General features: G+C 49.1%; 1 protein-coding gene across 10 annotated transcripts in view; it reads right to left on the bottom strand.

Annotated features, from left to right (window-relative positions):
- The window catches only part of KCNAB2 (potassium voltage-gated channel subfamily A regulatory beta subunit 2), a 106,557-nt gene that overhangs the window by 36,035 nt on the left and 56,477 nt on the right, over positions 1–14,045 (bottom strand). For 4 of the 10 annotated variants that reach the window (XM_007532764.3, XM_016192400.2, XM_060201333.1 and 1 more), the window contains 2 exons: positions 1,134–1,177; positions 283–320 (listed from right to left, as the gene is read on the bottom strand). The exons of 1 other annotated variant lie outside the window; for it this stretch is intronic. In XM_007532764.3, the coding sequence (XP_007532826.1) occupies positions 283–320; positions 1,134–1,177 (82 nt within the window). Of the gene's footprint in view, positions 1–282; positions 357–1,133; positions 1,178–6,002; positions 6,369–13,555; positions 13,863–14,045 lie in introns of those variants that run through there. 5 more of the 10 variants (XM_060201338.1, XM_060201336.1, XM_060201335.1 and 2 more) reach the window with 4 other exon arrangements.

Genomic DNA, 14,045 nt, shown 5'->3' with positions numbered 1-14,045 from the left:
AAAAAATATTTATTTATTCCCTTTTGTTGCCCTTGTTTTATTGTTGTTGTTGTTATTGATGTCATTGTTGTTGGATAGGACAGAGAGAAATGGAGACAGGAGGGGAAGACAGAGGGGGAGAGAAAGACACCTGCAGACCTGCTTCACCACTTGTGAAGCGACTCCCCTATAGGTGGGGATCGGGGGCTCGAACCGGGATCCTTAGGCCCATCCTTGTGCTTCGTGCCACCTGCACTTAACCCGCTGTGCTACCGCCCAACTCCCATGGACAGCACTTCTTACCTCATCGGTGATCTGGCCTCCGAAGGTCACCCACGTTCCTGGAAGAAGACACACAGGCTCAAGTCAGAGGACCTCTGAAGGGAGCCAGACTCTCTTCAGGAGCTCAGATTTCAGACTGCAGGGCCCAGAGAAAGTGGGGAGGCAGCTATAGCTAACCCTGTCCCCGGCTCCCACTATGCTGTGCGCTTTGGTGTGTCCTTGACATGTGTAAACACATAGCCTTCAGGGCTAGTCCTCCTTTCTGGGTGCCACCACATTAAGGGCTTGAGGTCTCCCTTCTGTGGTGCTTGGTGTTGGCAGCTGGCTTCTGGGTTCTGAGATGCTCTTTGGGGGGTACTACTTCAGGGTATGTTGAAGAGAAGGGGCCAAGGGACATGTCCTGGGTCATGAGTGTGTGCATGCAGTATGTATCATGGAGGAGGAAAGGCAGTGTGGTTGGGAGCAGAACTCATCTGGCAGAAAGAGGGAGAAAGGGCACAATCTGACTGCCCTTCCTAGGAGACTGTCATATGAGCAAAGAGATATTCCCTAAGGTGGTCATATGTTGGGGTGCTTGTCTGATCTTCTGGTTCTATGTGTGTGTGTGTGTGTGTGTGTGTGTGTGTGTGTGTGTGTGTGTGCAAAGGGGTGGGGGCTGTGTATGTAAAGAACCTCTGGTACTTGCTCCTCACCCCCAAGTGCTACATCCCAGTCTCGATTCCTCTGCTAGGTCTGCTCCTGATTGCTATGGCAACAGAGTATCCCCATGCTCTGCTCTGGATGCACTCCTTCCACACCCCCAGGGGTGGCCTCTGATACTGTAACCCAGTCCTCTCACAGCCCCTGTTGGGGTTGGGGGGACCCACACTCACCAAGCCCCAGGCAGGAGACCCGCAGGCCCGACTTGCCCAGGTTCCTGAAAAACAAAGGCTGTGTGAGTTCTTAGTGGCCGGGGACTCAGATCCCCCACTGTACCCAGTATCAGGTACTCGCCCCCCACTTCAGCCAACATGTGTTTTGAGGCTTGGAAGGTGAGAGGTCTTCCAGAGCAAGGCCTGTTACCAGTCCACCCCAGGGACAAAGGGCCAACCGTCCCCACCCCAGCAGCAGGAAACAGGCTGGTGACCTGGGTAGGACCTGGAGGACCAGAAGAGAAAGAGTAATGGAGCCGAAGACACTGTGTTTCATTGGCTGAGACTCAGGCAGTGTGTGAGCTGCCATGGGCATCCTCTCTTAAGAAGCTTCTTTCCATTCTTTTGGTGTGTCACCTTTGCCATTACTTTCATTTTACTAAAATCTTTTTAGTTCTTTTCCAGGGTTTCACTACTCTGGTGTAACTTTTTTCAGATAGATAGATAGGTAGGTAGGTAGGTAGATAGGAAGAAAGAAACCATAGCTTCCTTCAGTGCAGTACAGTAGGGGCCAGCCTTGAACCAGGGGCTCACATATGACAAAGCAGCTCACTATCCAAGTGAGTTCTTTACCAGTTCCACCTTTGTCATTTTGCATCTTTATCCTCTCTCCCTCTGAGAAGCAGAAGTTTGCCCCCAAGTCACCTGGATTCCTGGCCTGTGGCCCTGTCCCTCTGGGGTAAGGACTGGGGAGAGACAAAGATTCCTTTGTTGGGCCTCAGTCCCCATGTGAGGCTGAGCACAGCCTCTGATAACTAGGGATGACAAGATCAAGATGCCTGAAAGCCCTTTCAAGTGTGTGGTGACCCACATAGGATCAGGTATAGCAGCCACAACCACAGGGTCCCCAGCTCTGTGGGTACCCCTGAGAAATCCACTGGCTGGGGTGCACACAACTCAGGGTTTCCCCCAAGGGTCCCCAGACATTTCCCTGGAACACTCCACTTTAAAATTAGAGCAGTGTTCAGATCTGCCTTGTGGTGGTGTTAGGGACTGAAACTGGAAACTTAGAGCATCGAGTCATGAAAATTGTATTACGTAACCACTGTGTTATGTCCCCAGTCTGAAGCCAGCTTTCAGGTGTGTCCTCCAGAAACTTGTCTTTTACGCATGGGCACCAAATGCTGGAATGTATTGTGATTCAAGGGGATGAGTGGCTTCAGTAATGAACAGGTGAGGTCACAGAATAGACCCAGCCTCCCAGTAAGATGTCACCTCCATGCCCACCAAAAGGGGTTCCAAGTTCCTTCTGTACAAGGTCAGGAACCCAGGGCACTGGGCTTCCCAGCAGCTTCTCTGTCCTCTGCCTACACGAATAATTTAACAAAACTAGGCCACTGCTGGATGCCGCAATTACCCCACTCAAGTTGTTTCCCCGTTAAAATGACAGTATTAGTGCTGCCATTCGCTGCCAGGCCTTGGGAGAAGAAATGAGAAAGGACAGCCTATCTGCAGGCTAACTGTTTCATATATACACACCACTGCTTGTTGGGGGTTGGGGGGCCCTACTGCACAGGGGCTGCAGACACGTGACCATGAGAAACTTCCAGGATGAGATGATCCTTTCCTACAGATTTTCCTCCCGTAATTAAAACCAATGATGGGACAGTGGGCTAAATTGCTACACCCAGATAATGGTAGTCTCCATGAATCTGTCTCTTGTTTATCCTGTGGTCTGGAGAGATGACTAATGAGGACCCATCATAACCTCTGCCAGAGGAGAGCACCACGGTTTGTCACACGCCATCCAATGCTTCACACCCCCAACAGGGCTCCTCAGATTCTGGGAATGACAGATCCTTGGATATCAGTCACTTGGGTGAAGGACAAAGACATCACCAGGGCCTGGGTGAGCAGATTTGATGAGTAAGGGGCCAGGAGTTTTCTGGCTGGTATCCTGACCTCTGCTGTCCTCATGGCTCTCACCTGGCACAGTGACGGTCTAGAGGTTCCCCACATACAGCCTGCAGACTTGTGAAGGATGACTTGGCTTCCTATCTTTATTTCCGGGTGGCAGCTTTGCAGGCCCCAGGGGTGCTTGTGTGGTGAGTGGGGATGACAAGCCTAGACCCTGGGGTCAGATCTTGGGGGCAGATAGCTGATGTCTTCTCTTACTTATGGGGATCCTCATCCCTGTACTGAGCACCTCATGGGTCCCCCAGTGAGAATATCACACCACGGTAAGGACCACACACCTTCAGCTCCTCAACACTAACAGGCATGGCTACGGCTTCCTCCCAGCCTGGTGCACCACATGGGGAAGGGCCAGATGCTTAAGGAAGTGGGTGAAATAGAATGATGGGCTGGGAGCTAGGGTACCTTGTGTCCTTGATAATGTTCTTATGGAACAATTAAGTTAGGTAGGGACTTTGTTAAACAGGTGTGATGAGACAGAGACCTCTGAGGCTAGTCCCTTATACTCAGAAGGGCATGCAGTGGTTTGGAATCATCGCAGCTACTATGAAACATCCCACAGGGGCATAAATCCACGTGTCCAAGCAAAGCTCCATGGCAGGACAGGTGAGGCAGGACAGAGGCAGTGATAAAATGCTGGGCTGGGATCTGCACTAGGCTCCCCAGACTCCTCTGCACTCGGAGCCCCAGCTTCCCTACTGCTCTGTCTCACTCTCTCATGTCAGCAGTGTGTGCTAAACATGCATATGCGCATGTGGGCACACACACACACACACACACACACACACACACACACACACACACAGATACTATAAGCTGAAACAAACAGATGTGTACTCAGTGCTTTCTCTTGAGTACCCAGGCTCTTTAAGATTTACTCTGTAATAGCTCTTAGGGTAGAAATCATGTTAATAATTACACTTACCATTACACAGTATTATATTTCATATTTTAGAAATGGTACCATATGTATCAACTCTTTTTCTAACCACAAGACTGACTTACAAGTGACACTGAATAATGGGCATCTAGACTATATTCTGTTTATAGCCAGCTAAAGAATAGATATGGCCCCAAAGCTTCGAGGATTGAGAATTCCATTCTGAGCTGTTCTCTCTAAGCTCAGAGGATCACAGTAAATACCCTTTATCCTAGAGGTGTATTAAAGGACAGTAAATGTCCCCTAAGGACCCAAAGAAGGAAAAGGATATGGGTGTGGGCAACACAGCACTCAGAGTGGTTCCAGAACTCATCTACAGGGTCATGGCTTGCTTATACGAGGTCCAGTTTTTGGGTTTGGATTTGAAAAATTGTACCCCTTGGTTGTGAGGATCAACTATATGTGGCACCAGCTCATCCAGAAACCCAGATAGTCTTGAATACAGTTAAAATCCTAATGGCCTTTTCTGACACTAATGGCCCATGTGAAGGAGTCATTGAAAGCAGAGTTGTATCTCTCTCCTATTTATTTTAGAAACACTTTCCTGTAAGTTCTTGGAATCAGAGACCTCACTTAAGTTTTCCAGCTGAGAAGCTCATTGTTACAAGGACCTTTTCCCCAGGAACACAGACCCCAATAGGATGCTCTGACACTGTCTCATGGAGCTTTTATATAAAGCAGACCCTGCTTTTCCACTTGGATGCATCCTCTGTGCAGCTAAGCAAGATGCTGGAGTGGTGGCAAGGCATGGAGAGGGATGCACAGGGGTTGGAATGGTGGCATACCTGGTTGAGAGCACATGTTACAATGTGCAAGGACCCAGGTTCAAGCCCTTGGTCCCCACCTTTGGGGGAAAGCTTTGCGGGTGGTGAAGCAGTGCTACAGATATTTCTCTGTTTCTCTCCCTCTTTATAACCCCCTTGCCTCTTGATTTCTGGCTGTATCTATCCAATACACGAATAAAGATTTAAAAAAAGATACATTAAGGGGGCTGGGCGGTAGCGCAGCAGTTTAAGCGCATATGGTGCAAAGGCCAGAGTAAGGATCCCAATTCAAGCCCCCAGCATCCCACCTGCAGGGGGTTGCTTTGCAAGCGGTGAAGCAGGTCTGCAGGTGTCTATCTTTCTCTCCTGCTCTCTGTCTTCCCCTCCTCTCTTGATTTCTCTCTGTCCTGTCTAACAACAACAGCTATGACAACAATAACAATAACAACTACAACAAGCACAACAACAAGGGCAACAAGCACAACAACAAGCCCCAGTGATAACCCTAGAGACAAAACAAACAAAGAAAAACATTAAAAAGAGGGGGGTATGCATAGACAGGCTGGATAGGTCCTGACTGCCAACAGCAAACAAGGCATAGTGAGAGAAGCCGGAGTTAGACAGGAGACTGAACACAGACATAGGAACACACACCACCTGGGTGGAGCCATCATGAGCAGCTCCAATGCCGCTGGCTGCTCAGGACCCAGCTGTGTGTTAGTTCCAGGAGCAGAGCTGGAACTTGTGCTCTGCCTCAGGCCAGGAAGAGAATCTGGATCCCATCATTTATCTGACCACCCCTGGCCCCGACTATCAAGCCAGTGCCTGTTGACGTAACAATTACAAACATCAGACAATCACTGGGGTATTTCCTTGGACTCTATGCCTAGGGGAAGGATAAAGACTAAGGGGCCATTAGCTCAGGGTTCCCAGGAAGAGGACGTAACACAGAGTATGACATAGAAACATGAAGGAAGGAAGATAGTGACCTTACCCCCAACAATGCAATCATAAATTTGGGACTGGGACACTGCCCCCTCCCCAGCTCTGGCTTTATATCTCTTTTAGTCTACTAGGCACTAGACAGAGTCCTTTCATGCTTCTCTGCCATGCCTAATGAGGGTCTTCAGGTCTTACCAGCTCTCCCTGTGGGGGCAGTGCTGGCGGGGGAAGGCAGCCCAGCCACCCAGTCCAGCTGCCCTGCCCTCCTACCTATACTTCATCCCTGGCTGCTTCACGTTGGCATCGCTGGTGCTGGGGATGCTCTGCACCGACAGCTGGCCCAGGCTCCGGGCTACCATGGCCACCGTGCGGAAGCGGCTGCGGGTGCCTAGGTTGGGGCTGCTGGCTGCTGGCCGGCTGAGTCGTTCCTCGGGGCCTCTGCCTTTGAGGCTGTGCTCAGAACATGCGAAGGACACCTGCATGCCGACTCAGCTCCCAGCCACGTCCCCCTCCTCAGGTCATCTGCCCCCTAAGAGGGACAGACCTTCATGCAGAAGCGAAGATTTCTGAAAGTGCGGAGGTAGGAAAGTCTGTGTGATCTCTGAGGAGGGAGTCAAATGTCTAGATATGTGATAGAAAAGAGCTTATTAGAGAGCTCTCTCCTCCTTCTTCTCCCCGGTTTGATTCTGCTGCCTAAGCCCCTAGTCCAGCAGGCTGGGAGGGCTGGGCTGCCAGTCACTCTCAACCGATGAGTGACAGCTCTGTCTTCAACTCTTATGGGAGGAGGGAAAAAGGGCCCTCCTGTCCATGAGGTGGCCTGGGGGCTGTGCAGGGTTGCCAAGACCTCTCTCCTGGGTGGTGACCTGGGGTACTGGGGAGCAGCTGCTTCTCTAGCTTCCCTGAGTGTCTCAGAGGGCGCCTGGCTTCTGACTCCTGGCTCTGCACACCCTGGGCTGCCAGGACTCCCCCTCAAGTCAATTAGGTGACCGGTGAGAGGCGCGGGAGGTGCCTGCCATTCATTATTAATGAAGCAGGATGCACAAGCCTGGGCGACTGACTGGGAGGCAGTTCTGGTTGCTGCAGATGAACAGCTGCTCTGTGGAGTGTGGGGCAGACAGAGGCTGGGCTGGGGGGCTCCTAGTGGGGAGATGTCTGCCCTGACCCAGGAAGTGAGATTTCCACTGGGGTTTGGCACAAGAGGCTGGTTTACCAGAAACACAGAAGACAAAAGACCACTTGTCGAGAGGACAACCCAAGGAAAGAAATTGGGGTGAAAGAATTCAGAGATTTGAGAGGTTCTAGCAGTCTGCAAGTATTGAGATCAAAGCAGATGCACAGTATAGGCTCTTGGGATGAATGAGTGAGTGAGTGAGTGAGTGAGTGAGTGAGTGAGTGAGTGAGTGAGTGAATGAGTGCGTGAGTGAATGAGTAAATGAGCCCCTTGCTTTGGCCCATACTCTTCCCCCACACTCACAGGCTCAGTGTGTAGATGGAAATGAGGCTTTCCTTCTGAAACAAAGCTCAGGGTGTGTCCTGAAGCCCAGTGATGCCCCCTTTGGCAGAAGGGGCTGGCTCAGCTCTCTGACCACACTTCCCCTAAAAAATGGGCCCTGGTCAGGGCTCCCTGAGGGAGGGACTGAGAAAGAGCACTGGTCAAGAATCAGGTAATCAGGATTCTCACCCTGCTCTGAGTCAGACTTGAAGTAAGCTCACAGGCAGGTGTTTCACTCTCTCCGAGCCTCTGGTGATAAATAGTATGGCTTGAAGGTCTACTCTGTCTCTCTCAGTTTGGCTTGAACAGGGCCTTTTCACTCCTGCTGGCTCTCCATTCTCTGCTTTGAAAGACACCAGAGGAGAGTTTCCCACCCTTCTATCCCAAACCCCTGAAGAGAAAGTGCTTGTGGTCTTTCTTGCTTTTTTTGCTGCCCTGCTCTCCCTGCCCACCAACTGGATAGCCTCAACATTCTTAGGGCCCAGTAGGTCCACAAAACATAGCCAGATCATGCCTGCAAAGCTGCAAACTGACCTATGGTTCTGGGCAGCTCCCTTCCCACTCCTAACCCCCCCCCCCCACTCCCCCTCTAGGTAAAGAAAGGGCTTCCTCATGGTGGGAAATGACAAAGAGCTATAGCTGTACTCCCACCCCCACCCAATGGCAAATGTGCCAATTTTGTCCTCCTCAGGGGCACAGGTCTGATACAAAGGGTAAAATTCAGATCTAGGAGTAGTGGTTCTGGTAGGGCACAGCTGGAACCTTTGGCAAAGGGGAGCTGGCAGGTCACAGATGCCACCTACAAAGAGGACTTTAGAATCACCCATAAGCCCTGCTCTACCAGCCTATGTTGGTCCCCACAGTCAAGGTGGGTTGAGGTCCTCTTCATGCTCCAAGAGAGTGATGGTGGGGGTTGGAAAGGCAGAAGTGCAGCCTGCAGTGCTGATCCCATGTGCCAGCCAAGCCCTTCTGCCAGCTGAACTCTGGCATCATAACAGGCCCAGGCTTTTTGGTTGCTGGAAAAAAACCAGTGTCAAGACAGCCTCTAGTCCTTTCCAATGGCTATGGAGCTCATTGTTTAGTGCTTTATGTTCAACACTTGATCTGGTTGCCAGGGCAACCAGTGGTTTCCAAATACAGATTCCTAGGCCCCATTACACCTATTGATCAGCAGCTTGGGGCTAGGCCCCAAAATCTGTGCTTTTTTAAACAAGAACTTTGAGTGGTGACTTGTACATGCTTATGAGATCCATAAATCCCCTACCGTATCCTTCCTTACTGGAGCCTGTGTTCTAGCAAATAGTCAAGTCCTACCATCATGGCTATCTGTCTGTTCTGCAGGGGTTGCTCTTAACCAGATGGGGTGGGTGCTTTAAGCAGCACCAAGTGAAGTGAAATCCATGAAGACTTAGTCACCACAGTGAGGAAAATGTCATCTGCCTCACCACACAACTCAGCAACTTGACTCCTAGGTATGTAGTTAGAGAGCTGAAAATATATGCCCACAAAAACTTGAGCACAAATGTCCACGGAAATTCACAATTATCAAAAAGTGGTGACAACCTGAATGTCCATCAGTTGACAAATGAACAAATACTCTCTGTTCTCATACCAGAATGTTATTCAGCTATGAAATGAAATGAAGTGCCATCAGGCCATGGATGAGTTCCCACCACACTTGCCCCTGAGGCTCAATGAAAGGAGGCAGAGAGAAGTCAACTAAGGAAGGTCAAGGCTGGGTCCACCCTCATTTTGCAGAGGAGGTACAGAAGGACATGAATCCCACAAACTGAATGCACCCCCTTTCTAATGTAGACCTCCCTCTTGATTCTCAGATTAAAGGGTGAGGATGGGATATAGTCTCAGGGCTGCTCAGTGCTATCTGTGGATTTGATTGAGCTGTGTGTTGATGGCTGCCTTTCCAGGGGGATAATGGAGAGCCAGCCCATGCTAGCCTGCTCACAAGTCTCCTGAGGAGCTTCCTTCCTCCTTCAAATCTCAGGCAGGGGCCTGGGATTTGTATTGTTAACAATTATGCCACACGGTCTCCATAGTCAGGCCAACTTGGGGACACAGACCTGTAATGGTGAACCAGTTACAAAGCAATCTACTTGTGAGCAAGATTGTGGCAGCATTTCCTATGCTTGTCATTTTAAAGTCAGGGAAGCTGGGGATGGCCGACCTGAGAGCTGCAAAGAGATGGTTGTGTCCAAGTCTGAGGCCACCACCAGGACCCTCCTCCACCCAGAAGCAATTCCTGTACAAATACAGGGCACAATCATTTGTCACTGGATCCTTCAGAGAGACCTAGGAGAGACCTCGTGACTGCAAAGGGGCTTCTTCCTTAGGACAGGTCTTCCAGAACAAATGGCTCACCGTGTCCCTCTCCTCCTTCTGCATCTGACCGTCACCCACACAGATGAAGACACACCTCTAAGTACAACTGTTTGCACCCAGAAGATGCTGAGATTTTCATTTCCTCCCACCTATAGCTGTGCCTGGAGCTCTGAGTGATGTCACTCAGGACAGTTTAGTGAGGAAGTGGCCACAGCCTCTGATATCTAAGTGGTGAAACTTAGATGTTCCCTGGCCAGTGATGTGAATGAGATTACACAGAAAGTTGGCTGGGGGCCTGGGATTCCCCCCAATGTCTGCCCCTGGGACCTATTGTAGACTGAAATATGTCCCCCCCACCCCAAAATACATTGAGGTCCTGAATTCTGATACCCATGAACGTGATCTCATTTGGAAAAACGGTCTTTGCAGATGTAGTCTAGTTAAGATGATGTCATACTAGAGCAGGTCCTAAAGCCAACATTTGGTGTCCATTGGCTAGACTGGACTAACTGGCAGTACTTGCCTGTGGCTACCTGAGCAAGGTAGTCTATAAGATGTACAAAGCAGCTGCTGTCCCATCGGAGGTTCCACCTCTGGGCTTGGCCCTCAACAGTACAGTCAGAGGGTGAGTTCACACAGGGACTGTGCAGAATTAGAATTTCTGTTTTTTTTTTTTTAACAGCAAGAGTTGAGGACAGATTTTAAAAATGGGTAAAGGTTAACAAGAAAGCTTTTCCCTCTTAGCTGTAAGCTTGGTTCAGCTGATAAAACAGACTTGTGACATAGCTGTCTCCTTGCTCCACCAAGCGACACTTATCTGCAGATATTATCTTTTTTATATTAATATTTTAGATGAAGTTCAGCTGAGTCCTGGCCCAGCCTCTGATGGGAAATGGGGATCATGGGGCAGCAGGTTAAAAATGAAAGATCTGGGATCTTAAATAACTGCTGGCATTAGACCTGGAGGCTCCTGTCTCCAGATAACTCAAACCACCTGGATGTGGCAAGATGAAGTCCATCAAATTAAAGGGAGCAAGATACCTACTGGCCCATCAAATAGTAAAGGCAAGAGAGGTTATTTAACATTACTCCTGAGGAAGCACGTTTCCCAGGTTATCTTGGCCCATAATTAGTTTTGCATATTTCAGATGTGGCAGATTTTCCAGGGGTGTCAGGCAAATAAGAAATTCAGCCCCATCCTGCTCATCCCTTAGGTGAATTTTCTGGGAGGTGATATAATAAAAACCACATTGGAACACTTAAAAACAAATAATAGCTTTGAAGGTCAGAAGATTGGGTTCAAATTGTTGGTGGGGATGTGTTCTCTCTGAAGGCTATATGGGAGGATATTTCCTGCCACTTCCAGTCTCTGGTGGCTGCAGACATTCCTTGGCTTATAGCCACATCCCTTCAATTGTTGCCTCCACTGGCACATGGCCTTTTTGTTGTGTGATCTCACATGGGCTTCTTATAAGGACACTGTTCACTGGATTAAGGCCACCCTACTCAGTTTTGCCTCATCTTAACTAATTACATCTGCAAAGATCTTATTTCCAAATAAAGACACATTTTGAAGTCTTGAGTGGGTGTAAGATTTTGGGGATACAGTTCACCCCCAGAGAACCAACTGTCCTCACATATGAGGGATCTAAAGAAAAGACAAGCTCTGGTCAATACCTTATCCCTACTGCTTTGGTTTTCCCACTCCAACTCCTCTTTGTCTCACACACACATACTGCCTTTCTCTCTTCTAATCCTGTTCTGGTAGACTCTTTCCCATATCTTCAAAAGTTCTCCCTTCAGATGGATGGAGTCTAAGTTGTCCTTGGCCATCCTTAAATGTTCACTTGTTTTTCATCTACCGCCCTCTCATACTCCCCCAGGATATGATGTCCAAGAGTAGGTAAGCTCTCTGCCTTTTTAAAAATTTATAAATAGGAAACATTGACAAAACCATAGGCCTGGGAGTCGGGTGGTAGAGCAGTGGGTTAAGTGCACATGGCGCGAAGCACAAGGACCGGCATAAGGATCCTGGTTCGAGCCCCCGGCTCCCCACCTATAGGGCAGTCACTTCACACAGACAGTGAAGCAGGTCTGCAGGTGTCTTATCTTTCTCTCCCCCTCTCTGTCTTCCCCTCCTCTCTCCATTTCTCTCTGTCCTATGTGACAATGATGACATCAATAACAACAACATTAACTACAACAACAATAAAAAATAAGAACAACAAAACGGAAAAATAAATAGATAAATAAATGTAAAAAAATTAAAACAAACCAACCAACAAACAAAAACACCATAGGCCTTTTTTCATGCCATAGCTGGACCATTATCTTCAGTTAGGCAGGTCCTCAACAGACATTTCCAGAATTATTGAGACTAACAATATCACTAACAATAGCAACAAAACTGCAGGCTTAATCTTCCTGAAAAATCAGGAGTTCCTAAGGTCAAACCAATTGCTTCTTTTGTCTTTCCCTTACCATCAAGATATAAAATACAAAGGCTTAAGAATTCTGCCACCTAATGGACCAACTCAGAAGTGTTTTGTTATAACCTACAATCTGTTCAAGCGGTCAGAGCAGGACCCAGCCTATAGTCCATAGAAGAAATGTCAGAGCAGCAAGGTGGGCTTCTGTTCTGCCCTCCAGAGTCTAGCCCTGGGCCTCACCTGTGAAGGAAGTCAAAGGCTTCCAGACAATACAGGACCTCCAGGTAAACCTGATCTTCAGAAAAATGATGAATAACTTTTGAGTATAGGTATATTCCAAATATTCCAAATGTTACACAGGATATACTTATATTAGGAATCAAACTTAGTTGTTCATTTGAAACAAAAATTTAATGACAGTTTTTTTTTCTGTTGTTGAAGCACACAGACTGGGTGGCCTGTGGCCCCATGACAATGATGAGGACTTATGCTCAGGGGCACCAAGGATAAAGCCACACAGATGTGATCTACCAGTGAAAATGCCTGCAGCCAGGGATAGAGTGCAGTGGATAGAGTGCAGGTCTTGCAAGCCTGAGGTTGGTCCTGAATTTTTTGTTTCCTGGCATCGGAGTGATGCTCTGGTCTCTCTCTCTCTCTCTCTCTCTCTCTCTCTCTCTCTCATAGGCTGACTGCACATGCTGTCTACTGTTGCACATGCTGGTTCCAAAGATAAGTGAACTAAGCAAAGTGTCCTTGTAAGGTTTCTATCTGGTTGTCATGGGAGAACATGGCACAGCCTTAGAGATTATAGTTAGAGACAAGATTGAAGAGGGCAGCTTTTATATCTCTACCTTTCTTTTCTTCTTTTTTTTTAATGTGACACTGGGAAGTAAACCAAAGCTTTATATATCCAAGGCATATCCTCTACTGCTGAGCCATTACTTCAGCATCCTTTTGTGTATCTCTCCTTCTCCCTCTCCCTCTCTCTCAGAGCACTGCTCAGATCATGCCAGAATTGAACCTGGGACCTTTGAGGCTCAGGCATGTCTGTCTAGTAAACTGTTACGCTGTTTCCCTGGATCTTTTTGCACAGATTTCCTCTTCCTTTTCCTTCCTTCCTTCCTTCCTCTCTCTCTCTCTCTCTCTACCAGGGTTATTGCTGGGCTCAGTGCCTGCATGGCAAATCCACCTCCCAGTGACCATTCTCCCTGCCCCCTTCTTTTATTTGTCAAGACCGAGAGAAATGGAGAATGGGTATAGAGGAAGAGAGGGAGAGGGAGAGGGAGAAGGGGAGAGAGAGAGACAGCATTACTCTACCTCTTGTGAAGCTTCTGCCTGCAGTTAGGGTCCAGAGGCTTGAACCCAGGTCCCTGCATATTGTAGCATGTGCATTCCAACAAATGCACTACTGCCAGGCTCCCTCTTCTGTATATTTCTATATGGTGGGAATTTTTAAACACAGAGTATTTATCTTAATGTTCAATGAAGACATTCTCTTAGTTTCCAGGGCTGCACCCCCAGCCTCTTACTGTGTCTGGCATGTGTCCCCCCAGCCCAGCCCTTACCGGTACTTCATGCCTGTGCGCTGGGCGGTGCAGCTTTCCAGGGAAAGGCCGTGCATGCGGAGGAAGCTCTCCATGTTCCTGGCCTGGGCGGCTGCCCGCACCTCCCGCAGCCGCTGTAGCTCCAGCATGTCGGTCTGGCGCACGGGCTGCAGGGCCCAGTCCGAGTGACACCTGCTGCTCACACTCCGCATGCTCTCGCTGTATGTCATGGACAGCATGGTACCAGACGCCCTGGGAGCTGCCGCTGTCCAGACGGGAAACGCTGAGTGGCCTCCAGTTAGAGAGCCTGGCACAACCCCCAGAGCCAGCCTGGGTGTTGGCCCCAGGGCAGGGGAGCTGCAGTGATACTCCCTCCAACTAGGGTGGCCAAAAAGTGGCCTCCACGTGTGAGAGTCTCCATCCACAACAGCACTGTGATCAGGGACTCTGACTAAGCCATCCCTCTGCTGACCCCCCAGACAAGCACAGGCGAAGCTTCATTCCAGGCAGG

This window comes from Erinaceus europaeus, chromosome 11 (assembly GCF_950295315.1).
Source record: "Erinaceus europaeus chromosome 11, mEriEur2.1, whole genome shotgun sequence".
NCBI lineage: Eukaryota > Metazoa > Chordata > Mammalia > Eulipotyphla > Erinaceidae > Erinaceus > Erinaceus europaeus.
Note: the sequence above shows the minus strand (reverse complement) of the source record. Positions and strands in the feature narration are given on the sequence as shown.